At 45.9% G+C, this 27,889-nt stretch overlaps 1 protein-coding gene across 4 annotated transcripts in view; it reads left to right on the top strand.

Annotated features, from left to right (window-relative positions):
* Window positions 1-27,889, top strand: part of LOC8051288 (hepatocyte nuclear factor 4-gamma) — a 97,296-nt gene that overhangs the window by 32,320 nt on the left and 37,087 nt on the right. For 2 of the 4 annotated variants that reach the window (XM_029981113.4, XM_029981112.3), the window contains exon 2: window positions 6,440-6,751. The exons of the other annotated variants lie outside the window; for them this stretch is intronic. In XM_029981113.4, the coding sequence (XP_029836973.1) occupies window positions 6,440-6,751 (312 nt within the window). The remainder of the gene's footprint in view (window positions 1-6,439; window positions 6,752-27,889) is intronic. 4 annotated transcript variants of the gene reach the window in all.

The raw sequence follows: 27,889 nt of genomic DNA, 5'->3' as shown, positions 1-27,889 counted from the left end.
AATCATTTTTTCACCCGTCTCAGACCCATGGCAACAAGATATCAAAATAATTTTATCGTAGGAGGAGCAGGAAGTGAGACGTTTCGGTAAAAGTAGGAATGTTTACTAAGGTGAAGGCCCCACATTCTTGTGGATAACGCATATGCATTTGTAAAACAGGCACTACAAACTCGGCTTATCCTATACTATTGGATCTCGGCCTGGAAACATAAAACACAAAAAAAGGAATATAAAAAAAATTGTCGTAAAAAAAATTTAAAATTAAACGGTTGTTTTGGTTAAATGTGCCAAATTTGTTCTTAGAAAAAAAAAATAAGAAAAGAAAGGAAAGATACGAAAATGAGGAGAAGAAGTAGCAAAGAAGGAATAGCAGAAAATCTGAGCAAATAAATTGGGGAGTTTTATGGGACGGAAATGACCGTGTATGTATGGTTGAAAATGCTTGTTCCCAGGCCCCAGACAATTTTAGCCGAAACGAAATGTGAGCACAGCTTGACGCTGCCTTACGAGCGTTGTTGCTATGTTTTCTTCTTTTTTTGTGTGTGTGTCTGTGTGTGCAAACAGTAGTATAAAGAGGAAACTCGAGACATATAGTTGAGATAATTTACCTCCAAAGTCCGATGTGACATGCTTGTGATCCCTTGCAGGCGAACGTGACACGACGTCTCAGAGAAGGTATCTGTTCCTTGCTACAAAAAGGTTGTATTCTGTGACACAACACACGAAACATGAAGCTGAAGAACGACCTCCGGCTGGCTGGCTTGTAGCGCGGAATGGAGAAACAGAGAATGTAACGTTCAGAACTGATCAAGCGCTCAGTGCTTCAAAGAATCCACTGTTTATTAGACCTTGTTGGACATCTCATCTGTCCTCGCGTTTTGTTTACATCCCATCTTCCACTTCGGTCTTGTTTCTGGTATCATTGATATTACTCAAGTTCGAGATACCAAAAAATGTAATATTTACTGCGATGCTTCTGCGTCGCTGCTCGCCAGATTCCAGAAGTCGGAACATTTTGCATTCCCGAACGCTTTAATGTCTATAAGCGTTGTCTATATTGCCTGTCCCTGCTTAATTACGATGGGATAAATTAGGCTGCAAAGCGTAAGCTTACACTCTTATTTGGGTTTAAACCGAGAGTAAAAACATATTTGACTCCAATGCGATACTGAAGCCACGTGTTCAGTTGTTTGCTCCTGACGGCGCGCACTGATCAGTAAACACTGCACGGGGCACACGCACGCATACAAAGTATCGTGAATGCACAGTCGTCGACGATATAGACAGGTCTAGCCTTGCGCTAGGTCAGCTCATATCACACTGCCACATTGCGACAATTGAGAATGTGGCAATCCATTCTAACCTCTTTTATTTATTTTTTTCTTTTTAACAACTTAACATACCCGAGGCTTTCGTGGCATGGCTTTTGTGCCGCTCCGGTCTGGACGCCACTCGTTCAGATCATAATGCCGTACCCTGTAGATATTGGTTATATTAAGGTCATCTTCTATTACCTGATCAGATTAATGACCAAGGAAATAGTTTTAGCTAAACTAAAACCTCGTTTTGAATTTATTTACTTACGAAAAAGAATGACCAACCGACGTGAGGCAATGCTTCAAGAATTGTTCCAACCGCAACGCGCTGATAATGATATTTTTACGCTTAAACCTTCATAGCAAGCGCAAATGTTTGATTTCAAGAAAGAGAAACAGAACAGCGGAGCACCGCGTTTTGGTCGGAGCTTCTGGGGGGATGAAACGTTCAGCCAAGAGACAACACTCTGCTTTTCTCAGCCACCAATATCTGAACGTGAAGAGTTGTCTCGTGGTTTGAGATTAGTTTCCGAGACGTAGATGTTTTGACCTCGAAAATCAGGGGATCGATAACGCGGCCGAAAATAGGCACTCCAAAATTTGAGTGCGGAAGCACTGTGCATGGGTTGGCTGGAGGGCGCAAGCTCACAATGAGTCTTACACTTGGAATGCAGATACAATCCACTGTTTATCACTGCCCCTGTCAGGCTAAAACTAAGTAGGGGCTACTTCATAGGCATGCCGGAAACCAGGAACAAATATAGGTACCATTAGTTCAGACATTATTTTTTATTGGTCATTACATCACGGAAGCTTTTCTTACCTATCGGATTTTAATTATTGTTTCAAAGTGCCAGTGACTGAAGTCCAGTAAAGACGCGGTCAAGACCCGCTGGGAGAGGAAGAGACGATAGCGCGCGCTGACGTCAGAACGCCGAGCTCTGATTCGAACGAATAGTGGGTAGACCTAAGGCTATAGCTGCCTTTGTCTCCAATGCACTGGTCGTACGCATTCGAATGCGAAAGCCAAACGCCGGACGCCGACGTTCTGCGTTCGTCGACTGCAGTGGAGACAAAGGCAGTTCTAGCCTTAGGTCCACCCACTATTCGTTCGAATCAGAGCTCTCGTCTCCTCCTCTCCCTCAGCTTTTCGGCGCACAGTGAGGGACAGGGTGAGACTGCCAAAGCCACCTAGAAGTCAAGGCCTGCGCATGACGTCATCGTTAGTGGATCACCCACCCCGTCCCAAGCGGCAAACAACCTCGAAGCTCGACGCGAGCCGCGGCAGACGCGTCCGTGTCGGCATCACCGCGTGCTAACGTCGCGCTCGTCGTGAGACGCTACAAAGACGCGCTGTCGACGATGCTGACTCAGGGTAGGTGGCGCTGCGCGAATCCAGTAGGCCAGGTGGCGCAAGCCACCGCCCGATTCAAAGGGTTCAGGCTCATCCATCCATCCATGCAGTGATGACGTTTTGGGGGGTTGGGGGGGGGGGGGATGCAAGGCGCCGCAGGCCTTGTCTTCAAGGTGATATTGGAACGACACGGCGTCGCTCGGCCTCCAGCACACGCTCGTTGCCTTCCGCCGTGCTGTGGCTGCTCGTGGATGCTGGATGCTCACGGAACACCGAAGCGTCATTGAAGTTGGGAAGTTTGCGTTAGAGCCCTTACAACTGAAAGACTTCCCTGCCGTTCTCATCTTGTCAATGACTATATATCTCGACCGAAGAATGAAAAACCACGTCCTATACTCCCGGAGAGGCACAGTACTTCCGGTATATCAAAGGCGTGCGTTACCGGCTGACGTACGTTACCCCCAAAAAGTAACGAAATGCCGTCACTCGTTACCTGGCCTTAAAAGGAACTAAATACGTTACTCGTCATCGATTCTCAAAACGTACGCCTTACTTCAACTCCAAAGTAGCGAGTTACTTTTCCCGTTACTTTGACGACCAAATACACAACTGCTTTTGTTCCATGGCTTATTGTTTTCTTTTCAGTATTCGTTGCACTTCAGCAGAGCAAGTTTTCACTCGTTATGTTACCCGGTTTCATTAAGAATACATCTCCGGCGACGCTGAACAGTCGTTCCACTGACGCGCTCGAAGGAACGGCAGTTGTGTGCTTCAGGAAGAGCATGGTGAATCTGGGATTCCGCCCTCTGTTTTGTTTTCTCTGCTTCTAAAGCACCAAGTTAACAATCGGTTCTGTGTCTTCTCGCGTTGACAACCTCGGGGTTTGCATTCGGTCTGTACACGATTCTAGAAGGTTCAACCACGGAGCCTTATTATGTTCGCTGGGTGAAGAACATTATCAGCTGTTGAGCTCTCAACTGAGGTATCCAGCGACAAACGTTGCTACACTGCCATACTGTTTAGTTATTTTTCGTGTAGCCGATCTGCCTTGGTGGCAATGAACGCATACTCATGCAGTTGGAATTAAAACGAGGCTGTTTAAACGGCGCTGTACACGTTACTCCTCAAAAGTAACGAGATACCGTCACTCGTTACTTGGCCTTAAAAGGAACTAAGTACGTTACTCGTTACCGAGAAAAGTAAAACGAACCCCGATTTTTGAATGGATTTTTAATAGGGAAATAGGCCGCCCTTGAATGTGATTTCGGGATTTTTAGGATGCATAGAGCCCGTAGATTCAGTTATGACAATAAATAGATAATCTCAGAATCCACTTGAGTGCCCCTTTGAGCTGTCAGAAATATAGCAAACGAGGCTGCCTCAAGGCGGGTATCGGTGGCCGAAGCGGCGCGTGGAGCGAAAGCTCGCCCTGCAGAACCCAGCTATCCTGGGTTCAGTCCCCACCCCTGCCCGTTTTCGATCTGGATGAGCATCGTACCGGCTTGCGGTCGTGTAGCACTATTGCGTGGCGCTCGTTAGGGACCTCAGGCTAGTATAGTAGTACTGCACTGGCTCAATTTCTCATCTGTACGGCCGAGCCACCAACCGCCCATTGGAGCCAAATAACTTCCGGCTGCATATACATACACACAACACAATTAAGGGTGCTTCGATGTTCGTCCACCTCACGCCAGACATGGATTGGAAGAACGTTGAATGTTTTTTACTCCTTGTGTAGTATAGGATTACTTTCAGTAGTCATGTTCGTATGATCCTGTTATTATCATTTTAGAGTGTCAGATATTGTCCCTCGCCTCAGTTCAGTGTTTCACGACCCATTTTGTTTTTATGTCTCGTTCAGAAGTCTTATTTTGGCAAAACCAGATTTTGCATCAGTTGTTTGGAACCACCAAGTGCCACTGCGGCGGCGACATTAGAACGAGTCCAAAAGATATTCACGAGAACGTTTCACGTTAGAGAAAAAACTTGTCTAAGCCTTACTCTTATTAGAATGTACTTAATTTTTGGAGTTTGACCGATTCAAAATCGAGACGAGAAAGTGGTGACCGAATATTTTCGCTCAGGTGCTTGCAATCATATTATGACCGCTCAATTATCGTATTTCAGATCCAAACTAACGTTCCCGTGAGACATTTTCGCTGCAATCGCCCATTTTCCAATAACCCAATGTACCGTTTGTCCCCGTTAGTTCGCACTGAGAACTTCTTTAATCATTTTGACACATCATTTGTTGACATTTTCAATGATGACCTCTTGTCTTTCAAGAGGAGCATTCCACTCTTGTTGGGTTTTTGCAGCGTCGTGTTCTTTCAGACACAATAAGTAAATAAGTAAATAAATAAATAAATACGCACTGGCAATCTCATTAAAGCTCCGCAGCCAATGAGACACGGCAAGCACGTTGAAGGGCAAGTCACGAAGCAAGAAGCGTCTTGATAATAAAGAAGCCCCACGTTCTGTGTTCCTTAGCTTGTCGGCGACCATAGCAGACACCGTTCATCGCGTTTGTCCATCCCCATGATTGTAAGACATCAGGCCGCCTAGGGTAGAAAAAGAAAAACACACAACTTGCCTTAACTTCCCCTGCTTTTTCTTTCTTTATGCATTCGTTTTTTTATCAGTTCTGGGGTCGACCCAAGGCTGTTATCAAAAGTTGAACAAATTATCGCCCCCTCCTCCCCATGAAACATGTCCAATGTGGTCTCGATGCTTGGCCTCAGCCAGTGAGCCGCCATCTTGAACCACCAATAACCCATCGGATCAATTAAAGTGCAGCGTCGGCCGTCGGGAACAGGATTGAGCACGCTCTCATTGAATGTGAAGAGATCTGGACCGGCTTGCTAGAACAGCGTCTTAGCCGAGACTGGGTGAAACAAAGCACTGCAAAGGCTGGGGCGCACGAACCTCTTGAACGCGGTTTGAGTCCCGTTCAGCTCGTGAGCTGGCTTTGACTGTTCTTCCTTTCACCCAGTTTCAGTTGAGATGCTGTTTCTAGCAAGCCGGCCCTGGCCACGATGTCTCCCATGCTGAGTATGACGGCTGACATAGGCTGACACGTGTTTTTTTTTCTTCTAGAAAATAGATAATTTGAGTCCTCGTTATTGATTGAACTGCTTAAGCAACTCGGAGTGATTGGTGGTCAGGGCGTTCCGCGGAAAACAAAACAAAATAAAATATTAAGCGGGACATTTTGTTTTGTTCTTTTGTTTACTGCACGCGGTTCAAAACGGGCTTTTCTACAATCGGGACAGCATAGTTTACTCAATCTCTCTTTTCGAAAAAAAAAAAAAATGCCGCGTCTATATCGTTTTCTTTATCAACCGAGTGCATCTTCTTTAGGAGCGGTCCTGGGACGTCCGCGCAGAAGGGAGCGTAACGTTCGGGAAGAGCTGAACGGGCGTCGTCCAGGAAGGAGTGTATTTTTGAGCGCCAGCGTAACGGCTGCGTACCCGGCGGAGTAAAGAATAGGCGGCAGGCAGGCAGCGTGCGTGAGACAGCGAAAGGGGTGAACCGGGAGTCGATGGATGGAGAGGGCAGCGAGAATTCCTGAGTCAGCTGCTGGGCGTGCCAGACGTCATCACATGCTCCCCGTGACCAGCGCCGAAACCCCGCCTTCGGCGGGCCCCTCCCATTCGCGTATGGGACGGGGCCTCTGTGGTCGCGAGTGCAGGCAAAGTTTGGGCCGCTGGTGGGAAGCATGAGTGCGATAGTCTTCTTGTCTTTGCGCGTGCATTTCTCCCGTCCTCAGAGCCTGCCCATGAGTCATCCGGAGTAAACTCCAAAGGGCTCGCAGTAAGGCGATACGTCGCGGACGGCGGCCGAGAAACCATGAATTCCAGCCGCTACGAGAGCTACGCTTTCGACGGACCCTCGTTGTACCTCACGGGCCAGCAGCAGCAGCAGGACGTGGGCTCGTTGCACTCCATCGTCCAGGCGTCGCCGCTGGTCTTCGACCACGGCACCCTGCGCGTTGCCGATGAACAGCAGAGCAGTGACTGCTCCGGCGGCTCTTCGCCGGACCGCTGGGCCGCCTCGCAAACACGCCAGGCGAAAGAAAACGGTGAGACTGATGCTTCCCCTTCGCCAGGACCGACGCCAAGTCCTCGGTGCGCGCTCTTCGGTGCCGCCCAGGCCTCGGCGAGCTTGCACAGCCTGCCCAGGACTGAGCAAGCTCCCTCTGGCCAGGAACTACCAAATTCGCTAGGAGTCAAAATTACCGACAGTCTTAGCCGGCGCATCCTGCGCGCTGGATGGCTCGAATCGGTATTGAACGTTGGGCTTGTTTGCCTCCCAACTACAATCCGTGGCCAAAATTGGGTTCAACGGTGCAAAATGTCTCTGTGGACGAGCGCTTTGAAGCGAGAGATTTGGCGTGCCTTGTTTCTGCGCCGCGTCTTTCGTTTGGAGACCTGTCTGTCGCGTGGACAGAACATGCTTGTTGACGGGGACTGTCCCGTTTCAAAATCAAGTTTGTACTTGATTGTTTTGGCCTCATTATATTGGAAGTGAAAATTGCGATCGTTGTACTGTGCGTTGGTTCGTTTCTTACGGGAAAGGTAAGGGTAAAGGGGGAAGGGCGAAGGTGTCTAAAAATAAAAGTGGGTTTTACATAGTTGAAAGTTCACATACTTCTTTCTTGTCAATCGGATGCAAGCTGTTATTTTTGTTTATTTTAGCCATATTTCCTTCATCTTGTCTATTTTTAGTGCCGCTCATCTCACAAACACCACCATTTTCTGTAGACAAAAAACAAAACAAACAACAACAACAACTTAGGTTGCACATCATACAATAGCTTAGAAAATACACATATTTTGCAGAAAAACAACCTAGAAACAGGCGAAATAAAAAAAAAAATCAAGTAGATAAATGAAAACAACAACAACAACAACAGAACAATATAACTCGCGGTGTCTCTCAGTACCAAACTGATGGTAATTCAGCCTCTGTCACATGTTCCAATGTAGATTTGCTACGCTCGGGAAGAAATTCTCTCGCGCGATAAGCTTTTTTTTGCAGAGGATGCGGGTGAAGAGTCCATGGCGAGGCCCGAAGATTAACTCTGCGCTGTGTCGCATAGCATGGCGTCTCACGTGTCCATTTTCCGAAAGCACAGGGTACTTAACGAACTCCCTCTAGTCGAGGACTTTTAATAGTTATCTATTTTTAATGACCGTGAAGGAAAATCAGATTTTGTTTTTGAACGTGCCCGTATTGCTTGACTCGCCTTCCTGCACGCACGATGGTTCAGTTAGTACAGTTCACACAAGTCTCGTCATGACAAAGACGGGCTCAAAGTAGTCCTCATGGACACTGTGCTGAACATTGGCTAGCCTCAGCCGATGTTCAAAGTATAAACTGGGACTATAGTCTCGCTGACAAGTCAAGAACAAAGTGGAAGCCTCTGAGGCGTCACGTATGTCTCAGCGTTTCCGGTACATTTACCCATTTTGTTCAGGTGGGCTTCGGAGCTGATCCGAGTGGCTTATGGAGTTTATTTACGTATCGCTCAGGTATGGTTTCCAGTGAGTCAAAACTGTGCCTGGTTCAATAACCTCGGAACGAATGCTTGCGCGCTGTGACGATATCGACATTTCTTGTGGAGCAGATATGCGGAATGGCTTCATTTTAATAAGCTGTATACACGTGCCAGCTAAAAAAAAAAAAAAAAAAAAAAAAAAAAACAACACATTGATTTTAAATGGGCCGGTCCCAAAAAGTGTGGATTCATTTTAAGCACATGTATGGCTCGTAAATTTTTGTTTATTGGCAGAAATTTATAAAAAAAAAAAAAATAAGCACGAACAAACCGAAGTGAGCGCTTAGGGATAAAATGTGAGAAGCGCACGAGTCATGTTACCTCGTATGTTTGCTGTAGTTACTTTGTTTTGGCTTTCGCTCACTGGCCAAAGTTAACGGTCATACGAGCGACAAGCCCGAGTTAGAGACGGAGCTCCCATAATTTTCATGAATGCTGGGATTTACAAATAAGGTTACGAGAATGGCTCATTTTCGTTTGTGGCTTTAGTTTCTGCCGTGCAACTGAATGTCCTTAGCAAAAGACGGAGGGTTATGAACTGAACTACAAAGAACAAGTCATGCCTTACATGTAGTGCTTTTTAAATATTCGTCATCTGGTTTTGTTTGCCTAAAAATTCTCCCTCCCCCCTCCCCCCTTTCTTTTATTTTCAAACAACAGTACCGTATTTGCTCGAGTAATAGCCGAGCTGTTTATGAACAATGCATGTGTGCTTGCTTTCCCGCAGAGCACGAGGATAGCAAATCAGCGCGATCGCCAGAAAACTGGAAGTGACTTATGGGACAGAGATAAAGTCTTCACGCGAAAATGCTTCCACTCAGATTACAGTTTTACCGTGAATCTTGTTCTCGACCACTTTATTTGCTGCGTTTTTATACCGAGCGCGATGATTGGCTCTGTGTGTGTATTCTAGAAAAGTTGACACAAGGGCCATGTTTATGAGAAGTGAGGCTATTACTCGAGCAAGTACGGTATTAACCTATACGATGAACCACAAATGCGGCCACTTGAAGTGTTTGTCCAGTTGCAGGCCCTGTTTAAACTTCCATCGTATACCGAGGGCGATAAGGAGCGAGGGCGTGCACTGTAATGGCTGCTCGTCTTAACTTTTGAAAAATGTTAAAAAACCTAAGCACCTCTAGGAGGAAATCAAGGAACTGGCTATAAACAAAGCTCATCCTATTAATGTTTTTTTTTTTTACATTTTAGTTCAGAGAAATTACAGAGGCAGAGGTTAGCGCGTTCTGTACAGCTATGATATACCATTCCTATGTCAGGAATGAGAATTTGAGCTTCTGTAAAAATATCTGTCAGTCGGAAGAAACCAAAAACTTGCTTTCTTATAGTCGTTGACAACTCAAGAAGGTGGGGCGAGGAAAAAAAAAGGTGGGAGAGGAGGGAATGGACGTAACGCTGGTGAGGGGAGAGGCAAACCCCCTCCCCTCTCCAGTGTTGTGTCCGCTTCCTCCTCTCCCACCTTCTTTTTCCTCGCCCTACCTTCTTAACCTGCAAATACTATAGTAACATGTGCAGCATTTTAATAAGGACGAAGAAATTGTTTTTGTGATCCCCTTTTTTCCGGTATCGAAGATGGACAATTGGTCAGTAATGAGCAGAAATCCGAGAGACGATTTTGAATTTTAAGCTAAAATTCAAAAGATCGAGCCTCTGGACGCAGTTGTACAAACCCAGAGCGGATGAAGCTTACTTTGATATGGACCTTATTATTTTCTGTTTAAAGGGATACTGAACCAAGGAATTCAGTGTCCATAATAAGTGGCGCACGTTCTTTCCACGAGCCAGCAGCCGCCGGTGTGCGCGAGCACACGCAACAAAAATGACGTCACAGACCTCCATTCGTGGTTGAGATGACAGTGAAATGCATGGGCTTCGGACCAAAGGAGAATAAAGACAAGTTTTTCATCTACACAGTGGTGCCTGGTGTAAAAAGTAAGCGATGAATTGGTCTAACAAGCACGTAGCTTTCACTTGTAGAGATGAAAAGCCTATCTTTATTCTCCTTTAGTCCGAAGCCTATGCATTTCACTGTCATCTCAACCGCGAATAGAGGTCTTTGACGTCATTTTTGTTGAGTGTGCTCGCGCACACCGGCGGCTGCTGGCTGGTGGAAAGAACGTGCGCCACTTATTATCGGCACTAAATTCTCTGGTTCAGTATCCCTTTAACGAGGAGTAACATCCGAACATGCTTTTGGTTGCTTCGTTGAAAAATCGTATACTGTAATGCATGTTGGCTTGGCCAGTTTCTCAGAGGACGCGTGAAATTCCAAGCTGCGCCTTAAAGAATAACTAGACTTGGAAACTGCCAATCAACAACAACTCAACCAAAACCAAAAACATTTAAACACGATAATATACGCTGAGCACGCGACGTGTCAGATGCGAAATCGATCCAAAGGAAGATCGCCTTGTTGACCCAAGAAATTAAAGACGTCAGTCTCTATTTGCTTGGTTAGAAAGGATTCACAATCGAGAAACGCACGTGACGTCTCACACGCGTTTTTTTTTTTTTTTTTCAAAATTGTTTTTAGCATTGTTCGCACAGGCGGTTTGCCTTTTTCGTTCCGGCTGGCGCGCGGCTTGCCGTTTTCTAATAAAACGCTGAATTTAGTGTTTATGTGTTTTGTAAACCGCGGTGATATCCATAGAAGGGCGTAAGTAGCTCATATAGTGTATTCACGCTTCTAGCTTCGTGGTTCATTCTTCGGCGTTCTTGCTGGATAATAGTGAAGTCTCATTGGCCGCTGAGCGATAAGAAGGTGCTCCGCCTTCGCCACGCCCTGCAATTCTCAAACTGTCAGTAACCAGATGTACGTGCTCCTCGCGTGAAAACGTGTTTCAGTGGTTGTAATAATAATAATAATTGGGGTTGTGGGGATATTTATACAGCGTGTAGTTGGTCTGCCATTAATGTTGCGACGAGTCACACGCTGTAGATGAGCAATTTAGCCAGTGCAGTACAACCGCTAGCCTGGGGTCTTTAACGTGCACCACGCAGTAGTGAAACACGACCGCACGCCGATACAATGCTCATCCAGATCGAAACGGGCAGGGGTGGGGCTCGAACCCAGGATCCCTGGGCTCTGCAGCGCTTTCAGTGGTTGCCTCGTTACTTTCTCTGTCGAAACAATATTGGCGCGATTTTTTCTTCTTATTATAAGACGGAGAACAGCGGGCTGCCAACACGCCTGAATGTAAAACGCACAGTGGTGCACTCTTAAAGAAAAATAAAAGAAAAAAAAGGTCTATATATTTCTCCATAAAGGAGAGAACGTCTTGTCTCCTATGCTCCTTTTAAGGGGTATCCACACGGGGGATGCTTTTCGCACTCTAAAAAAAACTTGTTCGTCGACTTTCCCGCACAACACTCGAAGAGCCAATCGCCGCAACTTACGGAGGCAGCTCAGGGCATGACGATGCCGAAATTATGTTTAGACCGAAAAATGCAGTCTGAGTTGTGACATTATGCAATGTAAGCGTGACGTTTTGCATTGCTTAATGCCACAACTCAGACTGCGTTTTTTGGTCTAAATATATGTTTCGGCATCGTCATTCCCTGAGCTGCCTCCGTAAGTCGTGGTGATTGCCTCTCTGAGTGTTCTGCGAGAAAGTAGATGTACAGGCTTTTTTTTTAGAGGGTGACTCGAGCATTCACACGAACGGCGGGGAGCTGAGAGGGATAGACGCCTTAGCAGTCGCAGTCTCGACAACAGTGCTTAATGGTCTACATGAAACGGCGATAGGCGATTAGGGCAGCAGCGCTGTTCGATGTAGAAGACGACCAACTGCTTCCTGCTAATAAGAAAGATGCTTCTCGAACGGGTGGATGCGACAGAAAAGACGTGGAATCAAAAAACCAGTTGTATGAGGAGCGGCTTGAGGACCGCATCGATAAATATCGAAGACCCCTTCGGGTGCTTCGGACGACATGCGCAACAGCGCGGTCCACAACATGTTAGGCGATCCCAATGCCACCACCGGAATCTCGCTGAGCAAAATCTGTAAAGTTACCAGACACGCGAACAAAATACCGCCAATTACGAAGAGATCCCCCGTCAAAGCGTGAAAATCACTTTTAGGGTGTGTTTGAGCAGCCCGATCAAAAGCTACGTTAGCGCAGCTATCAAAAGCTATGTCTAAGTTAGCGCAGCTCCGCGCAAATGCGTGATGTTGTCACCACATGATGCACATCCCGGAGAGCAAAGGTATTTCTCCCCCGTGGGAGTACCCCTTTAGAAATGGAGCAACGTTCGTTCCTGCAAACGAAGGAACAAAGTTCCTCCCTCTTCTACGTAGCAATATGGCGGCTCCGAATCGAGTGAATCGAGCTCAGTATAGCCTAACCAGGACGCCAGGACGCTACGTCTATCGTCAATCTTTGGGCGAAACGCTGCCGCGGTTCAACCGAAAATAGCTAGCATAGTTCTCGGACAGGCAGATACCTCTCTATTTCCAGTGGAGCGCTCTACCACCTGAACTAACCAGGACCTAGACGTCAGTAGAGCAAACGGGTTTTATCAGGTGCCACCAGCCTCACATGAACAAGGGTGAACGGCCTGCATTTTAAGGTCATGATGATAACGCAATAAATGCAAATGTGCAAGCGAGCTGGAAAAGAATCACGATAATAATCCCTGGATGTCCCTGGTTCGATACCAGGACCAGGCAGATTTTTTCGGTCGCGTACCAGTCACCTAGCTGTGTTTAGATATTTGTGTTTGTCCTTTGTCCCCCTTCTCCAGAGATTATTGTCGTCATTCTTGTCCAGCTCGCTTGCACCTTTATATTTATTGCATTACCTTCATAACTACTTGGCTGACTGCGCGGTCCAGAAAATATTGCGAAGCGTGAAAGAAGGTTAAATATCTGGCCACCAGATGGTAGGAACAGGCAGAGTAATTGCACATGGCTAGGCTAATTGGCGCCAAGTACCGTCCAATTCATCTGCAAAAAAAAAATATATATATATATATATCCTTTAGCTATTGCGATTAATACATCTTTATCATACACATCATAGGCTTGGCGTGCCACTACAAACGATAGTATTGACTGTACAGTTCTTAAGCGGCGCGAACATACATACAAACATCAAAATGCAAGTATACCCATCATTAACTTTATAACCTGCGCTTCCGCCTTTTATACTCGTAGTTTTGAAGGTAGCCTCGGTGGTCATCTAAGCAATAAATAATGTAATCAGTATGCCGATGTTTTCTTAGTGATGTCATTGCTCAGAAGGTATTTTAAATGACACAAGGGATGGATCTCTTAGTGAAAAGTAAACGTTCACGCTGTAATCATTTGCGACAGCCAATAAAACAACCCGCTCCACGGTGGTTCGTAGCAAGCAGCCTTGTGTTAGCTTACACCGCAAAGCACTTCGCAGAATGGCGCGAGGGACGCCAGTGTTTCTATCATAGTATTTTGTTTTTGTTTCTCCGCTGTTCGTGTGTTCGTCGTGAAGGGGTGTTTCACGGGCAGAGAAATCGCCTTTCCACCAACATGAATTCGATCAAAGCCGAGATTTGCGGCAGATGTTGTGTACGGTTAGCTACGTCGCGGTGTGTTCGAATAGAAGCAAATGGTACAACAAAACATTGTCATTTAGCCGTGACGTCTAGATTCGGGATCGGTTGAGTACGAAAATCAAAAGGAAAAAGCTAGAAAGGCGGCAGGTACGTTTTGTGGGCTCGACCAGAAGCCGACTGTCGTCTAAAAACTATTCTGCTATTGTAGAATGCAAACTTACGTAGCACCACATCGGTCGTTCTGTCTTATTTCTTTAATGCGAATATTCCAAACTGTAAATACACGCACTTGCTTCCTTTCTGTCATATTTCAGCGCAATCGCTTTCGGGGAGGGGGCAACAGGGCATTGCAGACGACACTTTCATTAACCGCTGTACGATAGGAGATACAGTTCAAACCAGCTTTCCAACATGACTATCCGCAGGTCGATCGATTGCACCATAATCGCTGAAGTGGTCGTCTTAAACTCTTTTTAAAGCAAAATGTCAGCCTGCCGAGCGTACATAATAACCTCATCTCGCTGTTACATGACTGGAACGCGAAACACACGAGGATATCGATGACGATTCCAGAGTTCGTTCACAATGTACAACACTGCCATGGCAATGTATACGTGACTCACAGAAATACAAAATAACGTTGATCGTCGGATGGCACTCGGTAACAGGAAACAGACCCAAACGTAGCGCAGAAGAGGTGCAGGCACCCGGCAGGAAAACTTGCCCGACTTGGACGCAAAGTGCAAAGTTGGCCAAGTTGCGGTGACGGCCATCTGAGCCCAGTGAGCCTAGCACGGCTGGCACAGCTACGGAACTTCGCTGTTTCTAACGGCTTAGTTTGCTCGTTTAACAAAATTAGCGGTAATAGTGTCGATGCAACCAAGGTTCTTCTACGTGTTTAGACTGGGAGATTGAAATACAAGCAGCCTTCGTTCCTGCTGACACGGCCTTTATTAAACAACATGTGCGACGTGCACGAAAAACGAAACCGAAAGAAGATGGGGCGGGAGGGGGCGGAACGTTCTTCCCGTCTGCCCGGAAAGGAGGAAAATGTCTCATTCCTTCCTTCTCGTGTCCGCTTGGGGGCACGTCAGTAGAAGGGAGGAAAACAAGCCGTTGCTACTGTTTTCCTTTTTTTTTTCCGTCTTAGAGTGTGCGTATGTTTACAATATAAAATAAAACGGGAAAACAAAGGGGAAGGGGGATGCAAAACGCCTGGTTACTCAACCATTGAAGGGTCATATTCGTAGCCTGGCGGGGTGGGGAGACAACGAGGGGTTAGAATTAGAAGGTGACGGTGGGAATGTAAAGCCACACAATGTTCTTGTAAATTCTTTACTCCGGAACTTGTGAACGAGCCTGTCCCGGTGCGAGTCATCGAGCATTGACCGATGCTTGGCTTTCATTTCTTCATACGCTATTTGTATTTTTCCCGCAATAACACGCTTTCGGCATGGGGTACTACGAAGAGTGTGGCACCCCGCTAAGACAAGGGTCATCGGGACACGCTAACCACTATAGTTCGTTGCCATCACCAGTTTCAGCGTCTGAGGTACTGAAACTGACGACGGCAAACTCACACGAAGCATGCGTTGCTGAGAAAATAACGCTGTGGTACCTAGGAAAAGCAACAACCTCATGTGCGACCATAGTGATAAAGTGAATCGAATGGAACAGCAATAAACAAAGAAGTTAGGCTTAGATTATGACAGCCGCGTCCGTGTATGGCGGTTGGACTAAAAGTTACTACGCATGTCACACGGAGATAACTGCTAATGCGTGATGCACTGTGAGTCTACGCTCTCAATTTGTATTTTCTTTTACAGGTACTCAACAAATCTCTCTCGAACTCGACTTGCACACTCCCCTAAGTAAAGCAAATAATAAAAACAAATAATTGACTCATTGGGAGCTTTGTTTTGGAAGAAAGTCGCGTATTGTGCAACCATCTGAATGACCCCGTAAACCTTAAGTGCCCTACACTCGATCAAAATGCTTGACCTGACTCGCATTAGAGTAGATTTGCGACTGCTAGTGTTATTAAAATATTAGACGCTTCCTCGAAAACGGTGACGGGTGTTCGTCACAGCCTTCGACTCTTCGGTTGTGCGGCGACACGTGACGCGGATCACTGTCCGACAGGAGCTATCGACTGGCGATAGGTTCGGTCCGCAATCTCCGTGTGTGATCCGGTTGGGCGCGTGCCCGCGGAGTGTCTGACCGCAAGCTTTCGCACTGAATGAATGCGAAGAAGTCTCGTATTTATTAAGAACTAGCAATGCATTCATATCGAGTAAGTTTCATTCGAATTTCCGTAACTGACAATGTATGGTCAAGGCGAGAGAGTCTTGAAATCAACTCATTTTTTTCTTCTACGAAATGCCACACTTTGTGCCTTGTCATTACATGCTCCTTTCCTATGCACAAGTCTGACTAGCTGTCTTATAGTTTGGTGTTGTCGGTTGAGGGCCTGAAAACGCGTGTTTGCGGTGGTGAATAGCGCAATGCTGAAATTGCATTTGATGTAGACTGTTATGACTGCCGAACGCTCCACAATTTTAATTTCTTAGTTTCTCTCTCTTCAGTGTACAGGAAGAACGTAATTCACTAGCAGAAGTACCGTCTTTTGTTAAAACGCCCCCCCCCCCCCTTTTTTTTTTCTCTTTTTTTCTTTCTTTATTTTTGCTTGAGAAGATAGCACCTTTATTACGTGGCCCGATGACGTCAATTCGCTATATTTGGCTTGGACTTTGTGACTTATCTCTACGCCTCAACGTCTGACGGCTTGGAGCAGCGCAGCTTGATGCCAGCACGCTGTCAGAAATGAAGCGCAGTTAGTATATGGGACCGTGTGATATCAGTGAATATACTTCCTCTTTTCTAGAAATGCTTTCACAGGTATTCGGGCTTGAATTATAACAGGAAACGTCAAGTTCTACCCCCCCCCCCCCCCCCCCCAGAACGCTCCAGAAACAGGCTGGTGGCCAATGTGCTAACGTGCCAATTTTTTTTTTTTGGCGAACGTTATGATTACGTTGAGTCAACGTAGCTGGTATAGAACGTTACTGCGGGAATTCGGAAGGTGTTTATTGCGACTCAGCGGGAGAAAGGTTTGCGGTTACACGGCGCTAATTTGCTTTACAGCGGGAGCAAAATTTGACATACTACGATCAGGCGAGGTCGTTTTTCAGACTCTCTGTCACGGGAGTATACAGACGTCTTTGTAGAAGTAGTGGTACCGCTGTAACAAAACAATGTGATGCTGGATGAGCGCCAGAGCGTGCTTATAGAATCACAGACAGATTATACACGCATCAAGTTGGACGATCAATCAATGCCCTGGACAAAATAAAAAAAAAAATAATTGCAAACGTGCAACAATATAAGCAGACGTGCGGCAGAGACGTGACAGGGACCTGTCGCATCCCTAAAGGGAGGGGGACCGTTGAACAGTGGGAAAATCGTGATCCGTACACGCAACGAGACAATCAGTTTAAAGAACAGTTTCTGCGAGCAATTACGAGTCATAAAGATGCTTTTCAGTTTCCTTCTCAATTTGTGATTGATCGGGCTTAGGCGACGTATGGTGCCCGCTACAACGGTATGAGCTTATGACCGAGACGAGGTTAAGGAACAAAAGTTAAATAATTTATTATCTTGTTTGATTAGTAGCATTAATAAAGGGAGGGAGGGGGATTGCTGTAGGGGTTTACTCACTGAGTCAATAATAGGCCGGACCCTTTTAGATACGAAAGGCGTAATTACGTATTCGAAAGTCAGAAGCACAATTACTGAGCATCTTCCTCGCTAAGACATGATATTACAAAAAATGGCATGATCGTGTTTAGTGAGTGTAACAACTTCCAGAGAACTTTTATACATAACAACTTCCAGAGAAGCCCTGCCTCCGAATTATCAGACTACGTCTCTCAGTACGAACTAGTGGTGAGCCGAACTTTTGCCGAATCGACCATTCGGCGCCGAATCTTGGGAATCGGCAAAGCCGAAGGTTTGCCGAACTTTTCTAACGATTTGGCAAAGATTCGACAAAAATGCATTCTTGCCAGACCTAAAAGTTGATTTCAATTTTTTCGAGCAAAAAACTTTTAAAGTTTTTTTTTTTTTTTTTCAAGGCATATGGACACAGTGATTACTAAATAAGGTGCTGTTTTACAAAGTAATCTGTGTTCTTACCTTCTCTGCGCGTCATCGTTTCGGGCGCGAATTTGAATGCAACGGCTGCTGAGCCTTCATGAGAAAAGAAAACATTATCATTGTAAATATGCACGTTTTCGATTTGAGTCACTTCAGCTTTGGATGAAGTGTGCGTCCCATATTCTCAACGTCTCGTTTGTAACTTTTAAGATACCGGTTTCTGATGTTAGGACACACCGGTCGTTTAGGAAGATAGGAAGGGTTCTGTGTTCAGTTTTATGCGGGTAGATGAAAACCGCGATATAACGCTAACTGAAAAGAAATATTTTTTTTTTTTGGCACAAACTACTTGTGAGCCGAAAACAGGATTGTTATAATGGCAAGAAGTGCCTTAAAGTACTTGTCCGCCAGCGTTGCAATTATATTGTTGCGTCACCGGAAAGATCAAATGAAAATCATGTTATCCCGAATGTACCACATAATTTGTCACTTGCGCAGTAGACTGCATCATTTTTGCGTCAATTTCTGGTCCATCTGATCGTGAGGCAGAAAACATTGAAGAGAACCGCGCTCACAAAGGCTGACAAACCCACAGTTACCGTGTCGCCTACTCTACACCTCGCCCTAACCGCTGGTAGTACTACACTGTACGATGGTAACCGCACGCCCGCAGGGCGGCCATTTGCAATCCATGGCCCCGTCACGTTCTCGCGCGTGCGCAGACGTTTGCCGCATTTTCGCCAAATCATTGCTGAACATCCCTTCAAAAGTTCGGCATGAGCCGAACTTTGCCGAATCTGTAGTTTAGCCTATTCGGTCCATCACTAGTACAAACGCATCATTGTGGCTAATGTCACAGGAAAAAGGAAAAAAAAAAAAAAAAATCCGTGAACGCTTTTTTTTTTTTTCTCTTCAAAACTGACGTTTACAAAAACAAAGCTTCGTTCAATGCTTAATGTCCCTCGGTGCATTGGTCATATCGAGCGCTGCTTTGATGTTTGTGGGCGGAGCCTGGCAGTTATTACATTACAACATACTTTGCAATCTAAACGAATCCGCCCGCCATATTTCCTCCATGGGAGATGTAATAGGATAGCAAGGACCAACGAGAAAATGCTATTTTGAGAATGGTCAACCGCCAACGTTCTGGAAGCACATACGCTGTAAATAAATTGTGTTTTATTTAGAAAAGCACACATAATATTGTCCGGGTCGCCGATGGGTGTGAGAAGCTGCGGCAATATTGATAAGTTGTACGATTCGTGGCGGGACGCATGGTAGCGGCTAAGCGTCAAAAAAAGAGAATCGAATACGGTACAGACCAAAAAACAATAACCGCCTTCTGCGCGCGGCCATCTTCGCCTACTGGGCTGTGTAGGTCGTTCTGAGCGTTTGCAGTAGGTCTCTTCTGTAGTATATTAGACAGCGACACCACACAAACATCCACAGCCCAGTGTGTCGGCATTTGTTTCACCTGTATATAAGCGCGTGGGCAGCTGTACGCGCCACCACCAGTGGGCGTTACCGCCCAACGTGCGTCGCCGTCCAATCCAAGCAAGCTGTTAGTCAAGAGTTTCGGGAATCGAATTGGCAAATATCCGGTGGAAATTGAACTCACGGTCTGGTACCGTGTGACACTAAAACGAAACGCAAAAAAAAAAAAGGAAAAGAAAAGGAAACAACAACACGTATACACACACAGAAGGGGAAAGTTGATGCAGTGGCGTTTCATAGGCGACTCCGCCTGGGTGCCGTGTGCTCTAACTATAAATACGCTTCCATGACCTCGGAGAAAAGAGACGGAAGGCGTTTTTTTGCTTTGTATTGATGTATGCGCCACGGGCTGTTCGCCCCCGGACATGTCATTGCGAAGCCATCGGAGTGCTAAAAAATCCTGCTCCATCATTACAAAAAAAAGAAAAAAAAAAAAAGAAGGAAAAACAGGGACGGGAAGACGGAGAGAGGGGGGGGGGGGGGGGGGATACGATCACGATACTGTCTTTTTAATACCTCGCCTCTAAGTTTTTTTTAGAAGGATTGTTTTGCGGTAACTCTTATTTTAGTCGTGTTGCGTGTTATAGATGCGGTAGCATTTCGGAGCGAACTCTCTTTCGAGTCCGTGGTCCAACGAAGCAGGCGGCACACATCAGTTGACTCGTCCAACTCGTCGAAGCCGATTCGTCGAAGGCCAATTCGTCGAAGGAGAACCTGTCGAATAGGCCAATGCGTCATAGGCCAGTGGGCAGAAAGGGCAACTCGTCGAAGAGGGCAACCTGTCCAAGAGCATTCCGTCGAATTGGCGGAGAGAGTCCGAGGGAAAAAGTTCGTTTTGTTATTGTCCTTCCCTGTTTTAGATCCTTTGCCCTCAAGTTTCTTTTGTTTTTGTTGTTCCCATTGTACCACGTAGAAGAGCGTCTGTCAGAGCATAGCCTAAAAGACGAAAATCGGTGCAAAACGTTTTACCTTGAATCATCAAAATTTGGGGTGATTTTTGGACGCTTCGGAGGTTCAGGTAACAAGGATCACTGGGTAGATCTCGTAATCACTTAGGTAGCTGGTCAGTGGCGTAAGGAGAGAGAAGTTTTGGGGTTCAATGAAAGGTTGAATGAAAGGTTTCGGGGTTGCGAATGAAAGGATCGTCATCCCCGTTTTCGGATCGCCAGCATTGCGTCTGTTGCCCGAGTGGAAACCGTAGCGCACCCCTGCGCTTACCATGTGCTTCAAAACTTTCAGAAATTTGATCTAATTTTATTTTTTATGACGCCCAGCAATTTTTTAATTGGAACTGTATGTTTATTTTTACTAACCGAAAAGTTAACAAACAAACTTTAGTTAATTATCCAAATTATTGTGCAGATTATTCCCTAGTATGGGGGGTCCCTCTGTCCGTATAACCCACATGGACAAACCGCATTAGTGTATGGTTCACAGCTTTTTTTTTAATATGAGCCCGTAAAAATAAAATAAAAAGAAACCGTGTATATTGTACTCGTTGACAACTTTCGGTGGCTGTGGAGTCAAAGCTATGGGCTCACGCGCTCTTGCTCATCTTGAGCACCCATAAAACTGTGCGCGCGTCCTCCTCGCTTCTTCTGAACTGCCACAGAAAGTTGTCCGCGAGTGTAGAAATTAAAACAAATAAGTAGAGAAAACAACAGCAACAACACTAGCCAGGTGGCGCAAGCCGTCGCCTGATTCAAAGGGGTTTGATCGTATCTATCCGTCCATCCGTCTGGTTGTGGTTCTACTCTTTCTACTCCCAGTCTCGCATGAGCGTGACGGCGTGGCGGGAAAGTTTTGGAGACCAGAGGCAATAAGCACTTGGACGTATTGCCTGAATGTGAGATTGTAGTTAAATGCGTATTCTATATTCAACTAGTTTCTGCTCTCTGTTCTCGAAAGCCATGTCGATTTAGCTGCTTCCAAGTGCGATCTTCAACGGCCGCCGTTAGCTGGGGACGTTTCTGGGCTCGCCCTGGTCGGGAGTGAACCTGCAGCGAAGCTCCGTACAAGATTCTACGTGTCTGTCACACGAAGCGGCCAGCAGCGCTTGTCTGCTGGGCGCTCCACGCAGATCCTCGACGGGCCGCGAGAACGAGAGGAAAGGCGGCTATCGGCTTACATCCGCACGTGAAACTTCAAACTTGCCGTCGGATCGCGCACCACCTGGAGGCTTCCCGGGCAATCCGTGCTCCCGCGGTCGAGTACGCTCGTGCAAGAAGCGAAAAAGAAGGCGACCGTGCCGAGAGCGCTTAGCGTGTTTTCTTTAGCCCCCTTCCGAGCTAGGACGAGAGAAAAGCAAATAGGAATGGGAGGATAAATTGGCCGAGAGTGTGCTTCCACATCTCGCGGGAGGCAATTAGCATACTACTAGATAGACGCTTTTAAAGCAGCTGTGCCTGAACGTTTCTTTTTTTTTTTTTTTTGTCTCGTCATTTTGGTCGCTTTACATTATCAGTACATCAGGCGAGAGGTCATTGTTTTTAGAAACACCGCAATTTTTCTTGTTTCCAACGCAGGCGTCGTGTGGATTCGTTCTGGTAAAATTGTGTTGTGTGTGTCTTTAGACAGCCCCAATCGTCCCCTGGTGTCTACGTTGTAGGCGAGAAATTTAGCCAGTGTTGTACCACTGGTAGCTTCGGGTCTGTAACCTGCGCCACGCAGTAGTGATACAAGACCGCATGCCGGTATGATGCTCATCCAGAAAGAAACGGGCGGGGGTTGGGATTGAAGCGAGGGTCCCTGGGTTCTGCAACGCGAGCATTCGCTCCACGTGTTTCGTGCGGGGGTGCGTAAAAAAAAACAGTCGGTTACCGATCCCCCCAGTTCGTTCTCGTCGGCGTGGCCGGGCACGTTACCGCTCGGGGAAGGGCAGCAATGACGGCTGCAGTTTAAAGCGTGCCTGATTGCCCGCTCAGACCTTTTCTTTTTTTTTTATGTGTTTGTCTGCCTAATAATTCGGGCCGTTGATACTTGGTTTGTTTGCCATTTGGTTCCTCTGCACCGAGGGATAGCGTGTGAAGTTTTGGCCGTCATATCACTTACTGCCAATCTTGGGGATGGTGGCAAATCGTAGCTCCTGCTTCTTTTCTGAAATCGTTGCGCCGCATGGGAATTATGATTGCGTTCTTATTCCGGAAACTCCACCGTGATCAATGCGAGTGTAAAAGTAGCACATCGTGTACCAGAAGGTGTGCGGCGATGGACCTATTGCTACATTGCCCCAGCATCGAGGAGAATGCTGGGAATGTAGGTACACGCGCAGCGTATACGCTCGCCTTTCCCGTATAAAGTGTTAAGTAAATAACCAAAATAAGGCGCTGACGAACGCGCGTGCAAGATGCCATTTGTTCTTAGGATTTTGCTTTAGAACAGTGACTTCCGCAGACGCCAACATGTGCGGCGCGTGTAACTACACTCGCAGCATGCTTCCTGGGGCTTCGGTAATTTAACAAAAGGTCTATAGGGAGTATTCACTGGCGGCCATATTCATGTGCGCTGCTGCTGAGCGCGTACTGAAGGCGATCTTCCGCAGTCCTTTTGGAGCGTGCATTTAGCACTAGGGATGCCACGAACTTTTTTCGAACCGAAGTTTCGACTATCGAATCAAGCAATTTGAAAGGTTTGAAAGATTTCGAATTTTCGAACTTTCTATAGTGTAAATTTTGACGAAAGTCGAATTTTCGAACTTGTTAAACTAAGAAGTTCGACGCTTTTCGAATTGTTGAACTTATGACGAAAAAAAATTCGATTCGTTTCGAACTTTCGAACTTATTACGCTGCAAAATGCGATGCTTGTCGAACTTTCGACCTTGATAGACAAAAGAATTCGATGATTTTCGAACTTTCGAACTTCTTGCACTAAAAAATTCGAAGCTTTTTGAACTTTCGAATTTCCTACGCTAAGGAATTCGATAATTTTTGAACTTTCGAACTTATTTATCAAGAGAATTCGAAAGGTTTCAAATTTTCGATTCCTGACATGTCAAAAGTTCGACGAACTTCAAACTTTTAGGGTAAAAGTTGGAAGTTCGTCCAACTTTGAAAGTCCGGCGGACGGTTTCATTTGAATTCAAGTAGTGAGGTACATTCGTGATTTTTTTTTCTTGAATTGTTACATGCGGTGCTGCGTCCCTTACGAAAAACAATGACGTTTATTTCAATGTTCTGGCATGCTTAGTTTTCAAGAAATAAATTCCCGAAGGGGCGAGGAAGGACGACAGTTTTTTGACGATTGTCGTTTGTGCCATATTTGGAGCGCGCTATACCCGAAGCTATTTATGGTAGAGACGTTAAACTTTTTAAGAATGATCTATGTATAGTCTGGGTCAGTTTCGTCTTAAGATGTGATTATTTGTATTCAAGGTAAATTTCGAAGAAATGTCCAAACATGTATCTACGGGCAATTATGCCCTACACTTGGTATTTTTTTTGGTCTAAGTTGTTTGATGTATCGCATTTAAATTAACACTACAGACAGTACATATCATTGCCATCTGCAGAATACAAAATGATGTATTTATTGTTTTTTCACGGTCAGGAATAAAGGAATTCATGGGAAAAGATATCTAATATTATTCAAGTTCAGCACGTCATTAAAAAATAAACATTTGTTTTTTCGCTTCACGCTCTTGGGACGTGTTTGTTTTTGCCTGTACACAATTTGGTAGGAGAAACTTGTTTCGAAGTTCTGAGCCTCTGAATATGCAAGAATAGAACATTTCCGGCGGGTTCTTGATAGATTTTTTTTTCTCCAGCTTTTTATCCCCGCATTTATTGTTATGTTTATTTTTATTTATTTATTTATTTATTTTATCAATGGCACAGTCATTTAGGTCGAAAAGACATAGCTGTGAACTTCCGAACCACTAAGCATGTGACAAGTCACAGACACTAAGCATCTGACAGCGAGTTTTCGAGAATGACCATCTCCGCGATCTTTTATGCAGTGAAGAGCGACAGTAGCTATACATATGCATAAATAATTTCAGATTAAAATAAGCTCGACCACGCCCTCTTTCCCCGTATTGTTTTCTGTAACAGTCCGAAATATCTGGAAGAGGAAAAGGGGGCTGCAGCCCCCCCCCCCCCCCCCCCCTCTCCCCCGTTTTTCTTCTTCCGAAGCCACTTGTATGGTTGAACCTCCTCGACCTCGACTTGTGTCGCGGCTTCTGTGCTTTTTGCGAAGCGTTTCCTCCGTCCGAGAAAATAAACCTCCAGGACAATTACAAACTTAATTTACTATATGCCATCGTCACTCGGGCGGCGTTCGATCGGATTACTACCAGCGTGCAAGGGGTAGGGAGGCAGCTTGCCAGGTCGCTTCAAGGTTTTTCTGAGCTTCAACCTCCTGCCCGCCCCTGGCCGTTTCAAACTGGATGAGTATCGTAAAACAGTGCGTCACAATTACTGATCTATGGTCACACCTCAATCTGCACTGGCAAATATTCCAGCACATCCGGAACACTCGTCGTTTCAATTAATTGCCTGACCCAACTTCGCGGAGTCTAAATATCACACCCCAACTTTTCTAAACCTGATTTCGTGAAAACCAGTGAGTCGTGAAAACATTATTCGAAACTGGAACTGTGGAGGAACATGAAAACCGGACTTCGAACTTTGAAAACTTGGACCTAAAAAAAAATCAGTCTTCGAAGTTTTTTTTTTTTTTTTTTTTTTTCGAATTTAGCGTTAAAAGAGAATCGAAACCTTCGAACTTATCGACCTTTATGTAGAAAGAAGTTCGAAATCTTCGAAATTTTTGAACTTTGTGTCTATAAAAATTCGAAGCGTTCGATTTTTTTCAAATTTTATATCCAAAAAAATTCGAAATCTTCGAACTTTTCGAATTTCAGATCGCAGGTAATTTGATATTTTCGAATATCTCGATTTCAAGTTAGGAAAGTTCGAAATCTTAAAATTTATCGAACCTCAGGTAAAAAAAAAATATTCGAAATATTCGACCCCGAAATTTTAGAAACCGTGAAAGCTTAGAACTTTTCGAATTTGAAACTCCACTGTGATCGAAAGTTGCGAATGTTTCGAATTCGAACCTTGGTCGGTACGAAAATATCGAAATTTTGCGAATTCGAACCTTAGTTCGCTTTGAAAATATCGAAACTTTTCGAAATCGAACCTAGGGTGGTTCGCGACATCCTTTAGCACCATCAAGGCTGCCGGTCTTAGCAGGCTATTAATGTGAGCTCGTTCTGAGCATGCATGCGCTCTAAACATCGCCCTCAACTATGGCGTCCAGCGAATAGCTCCTATAGACCGATCTCACCATCGAATCTCGTTACGCCGTTGCTGCAGCGATGAACCGAGGGAACTTTATAGTGTTTCTGTACGTGAGACAACCTCCCTGGAGCTCTGCGTACGCAGAGCACGAGGTGGCACGAGCCGTGTCGTCCACTGCCACCTGCCACATATGAAGTAAAGTTACGGCGGCGGCGCGCATGCGCGGATCGCCTAGTGTGATCGGTCGAGCCGCAGAAAGGCTGGAATCGATAAAGCGAACATGCTGCGAACAATCGACGAATTTTGCGAAAAAAAAAAAAAAGGGTTGTGTGTATGTTTTACAACCTAGAACTTGGTCTACCTCCAAGGGCGACGAGTGTCCCAGCTGGAGATGAGATATTTAGCCAGTGCAGTACAACAGCTAGCCTGGGGTCGTGCACCACGCAGTAGTGATACACCACCGCACGCCGGTACGATGCTCATTCAGATCGAAACGGGCAGGTGTCGGGATTGAACCCAGGATCCCTGGGTTCTGCAGCGCGAGCTTTCGCTCCACGTGCTCCGAGCTGGTGTGCGCTAGCCTACTCGGCCACCGATCCCCCCGAATTTTGCCAGGCAGCGTTCGCTTTGTGCATTGGCGTCAAAGCAGTGGCCGTTTCGCTGCGCGCACAATGAACGTGCCGCCGAGCGAAGTTCTTCGGCTGTTCGCCGCCGCTTATTCATTCTACGGAGTCCATCCAGCCTTCAAGGGACCATGAGATGATTTTTTCAACATCTTCCTTCTTATCTTTTTTCCTTACCTCAAAAGCGAGATGAGAAATCACGTGGTCGTGAGTAGGCCCCTTTTGAAAGTCACGTGCCTATTTAAAACAAATCCGATCCACAGCACAATGGTAGAACAACCGACACCTCGGAACGTGCAAGTAGTGCGAGCGGGCAGCTTCGGCTTGTTGCTCTCGCTGCACGTGGGCTCGTGAGCCAGGACGCATTCAAACCCAAGAAGCTCGCACTTTTTTTTCTGTCCGCCATTGCGCGGGGATTCCACAGCTTCCGACAAAGGGCACACTTTCCAAAGGGGTCTATTCACCGGAACGGATGACTTCAAGCTTCCACCGTGCTTTGTAAGCACACCGTGGAACTTGCCATTCGCAAGTGATGACACAAGCGCCATCACGTGGCACTCATTGGCCACGAACACGAATCCAAATGTTTGTCGACGTCGACGGATTGATTGGTGACGAACGAATACATCGGAGTGAGGCAGTGCTCGTCTGTTCAATGCTTGAGCTGGGTTCGGCTGACGCGTTTGGGCACCGCGGACGGTGAAAAAGGCGGAGAGCTTTCGAAGGAAATTAAGCTATATTTTAAAATTCGCGTACCGAAATGCAGGCCTTTGGCTTTCTACCCTCGTGTACTACTTTTCATTTTTGCCCACTAAGAAATATGCAATTAGCGAAATTCCAATCTAGAGTCATTTATCCCAGCCCAAAATTCATTTCATGGTCCCTTTAATGATTGCGTTTCTTAACACACCATCGATGAAGTCGAATGACTACATGCATATATTGTTAACGTAGCAGCTTGGGCGAGTCGGTTGCACATGATAACACACACCACAGCGCACTATAGCAAATAACACTCACACCTTACACACGAAAAATAAAGCAAAATTCAAACAAACCGCGCTGACTGACAACTCTTTTTATATAACTTTGTCTTCTTCAGCCTCTAGCACCACCGAATTTCCCAATTCACGCGCACCGATCTCCTAGATGCCTAAAAATGTTTTCTCTTTTTCTGTCAGGTGTAGGGATGGTGTACTTATACAGTTGTTATAGTTCCTGGCGATATGTTCTGCTTCGATAATTTCTCGAGTTAATTGGTTTCTGTTCCTGCCTAAAATTGTACAGGATGGCAAGTGAACGTCGCACCCACAATCCCGGCAGTGTATGCCTAGATGCCCTGAGTTGGCTCTGGAGCTGTTGTTGTTGTGTTCCCGGAGCCTATCGTTAAGGCATCGTCCGGTCTGACCAATGTACACTTTCCCGCACGAAAGGGGAAATGAGTACACCACTTCATCGGCACACTCAACGAACCTGTTCTGATGGTTTTTGGTGCAGCATACTGTTCGGTGGAAATCAGGCGAGTTGACTTGTTTACACAAGTTGCCAAGCTTATTGGGAGCAGTAAAGACGACAGTGATGTTGAACTTGTTT

Source organism: Ixodes scapularis, unplaced genomic scaffold, assembly GCF_016920785.2.
Source record: "Ixodes scapularis isolate PalLabHiFi unplaced genomic scaffold, ASM1692078v2 PGA_scaffold9__187_contigs__length_104089568, whole genome shotgun sequence".
NCBI classification, from domain to species: Eukaryota; Metazoa; Arthropoda; class Arachnida; order Ixodida; family Ixodidae; genus Ixodes; species Ixodes scapularis.
Note: the sequence above shows the minus strand (reverse complement) of the source record. Positions and strands in the feature narration are given on the sequence as shown.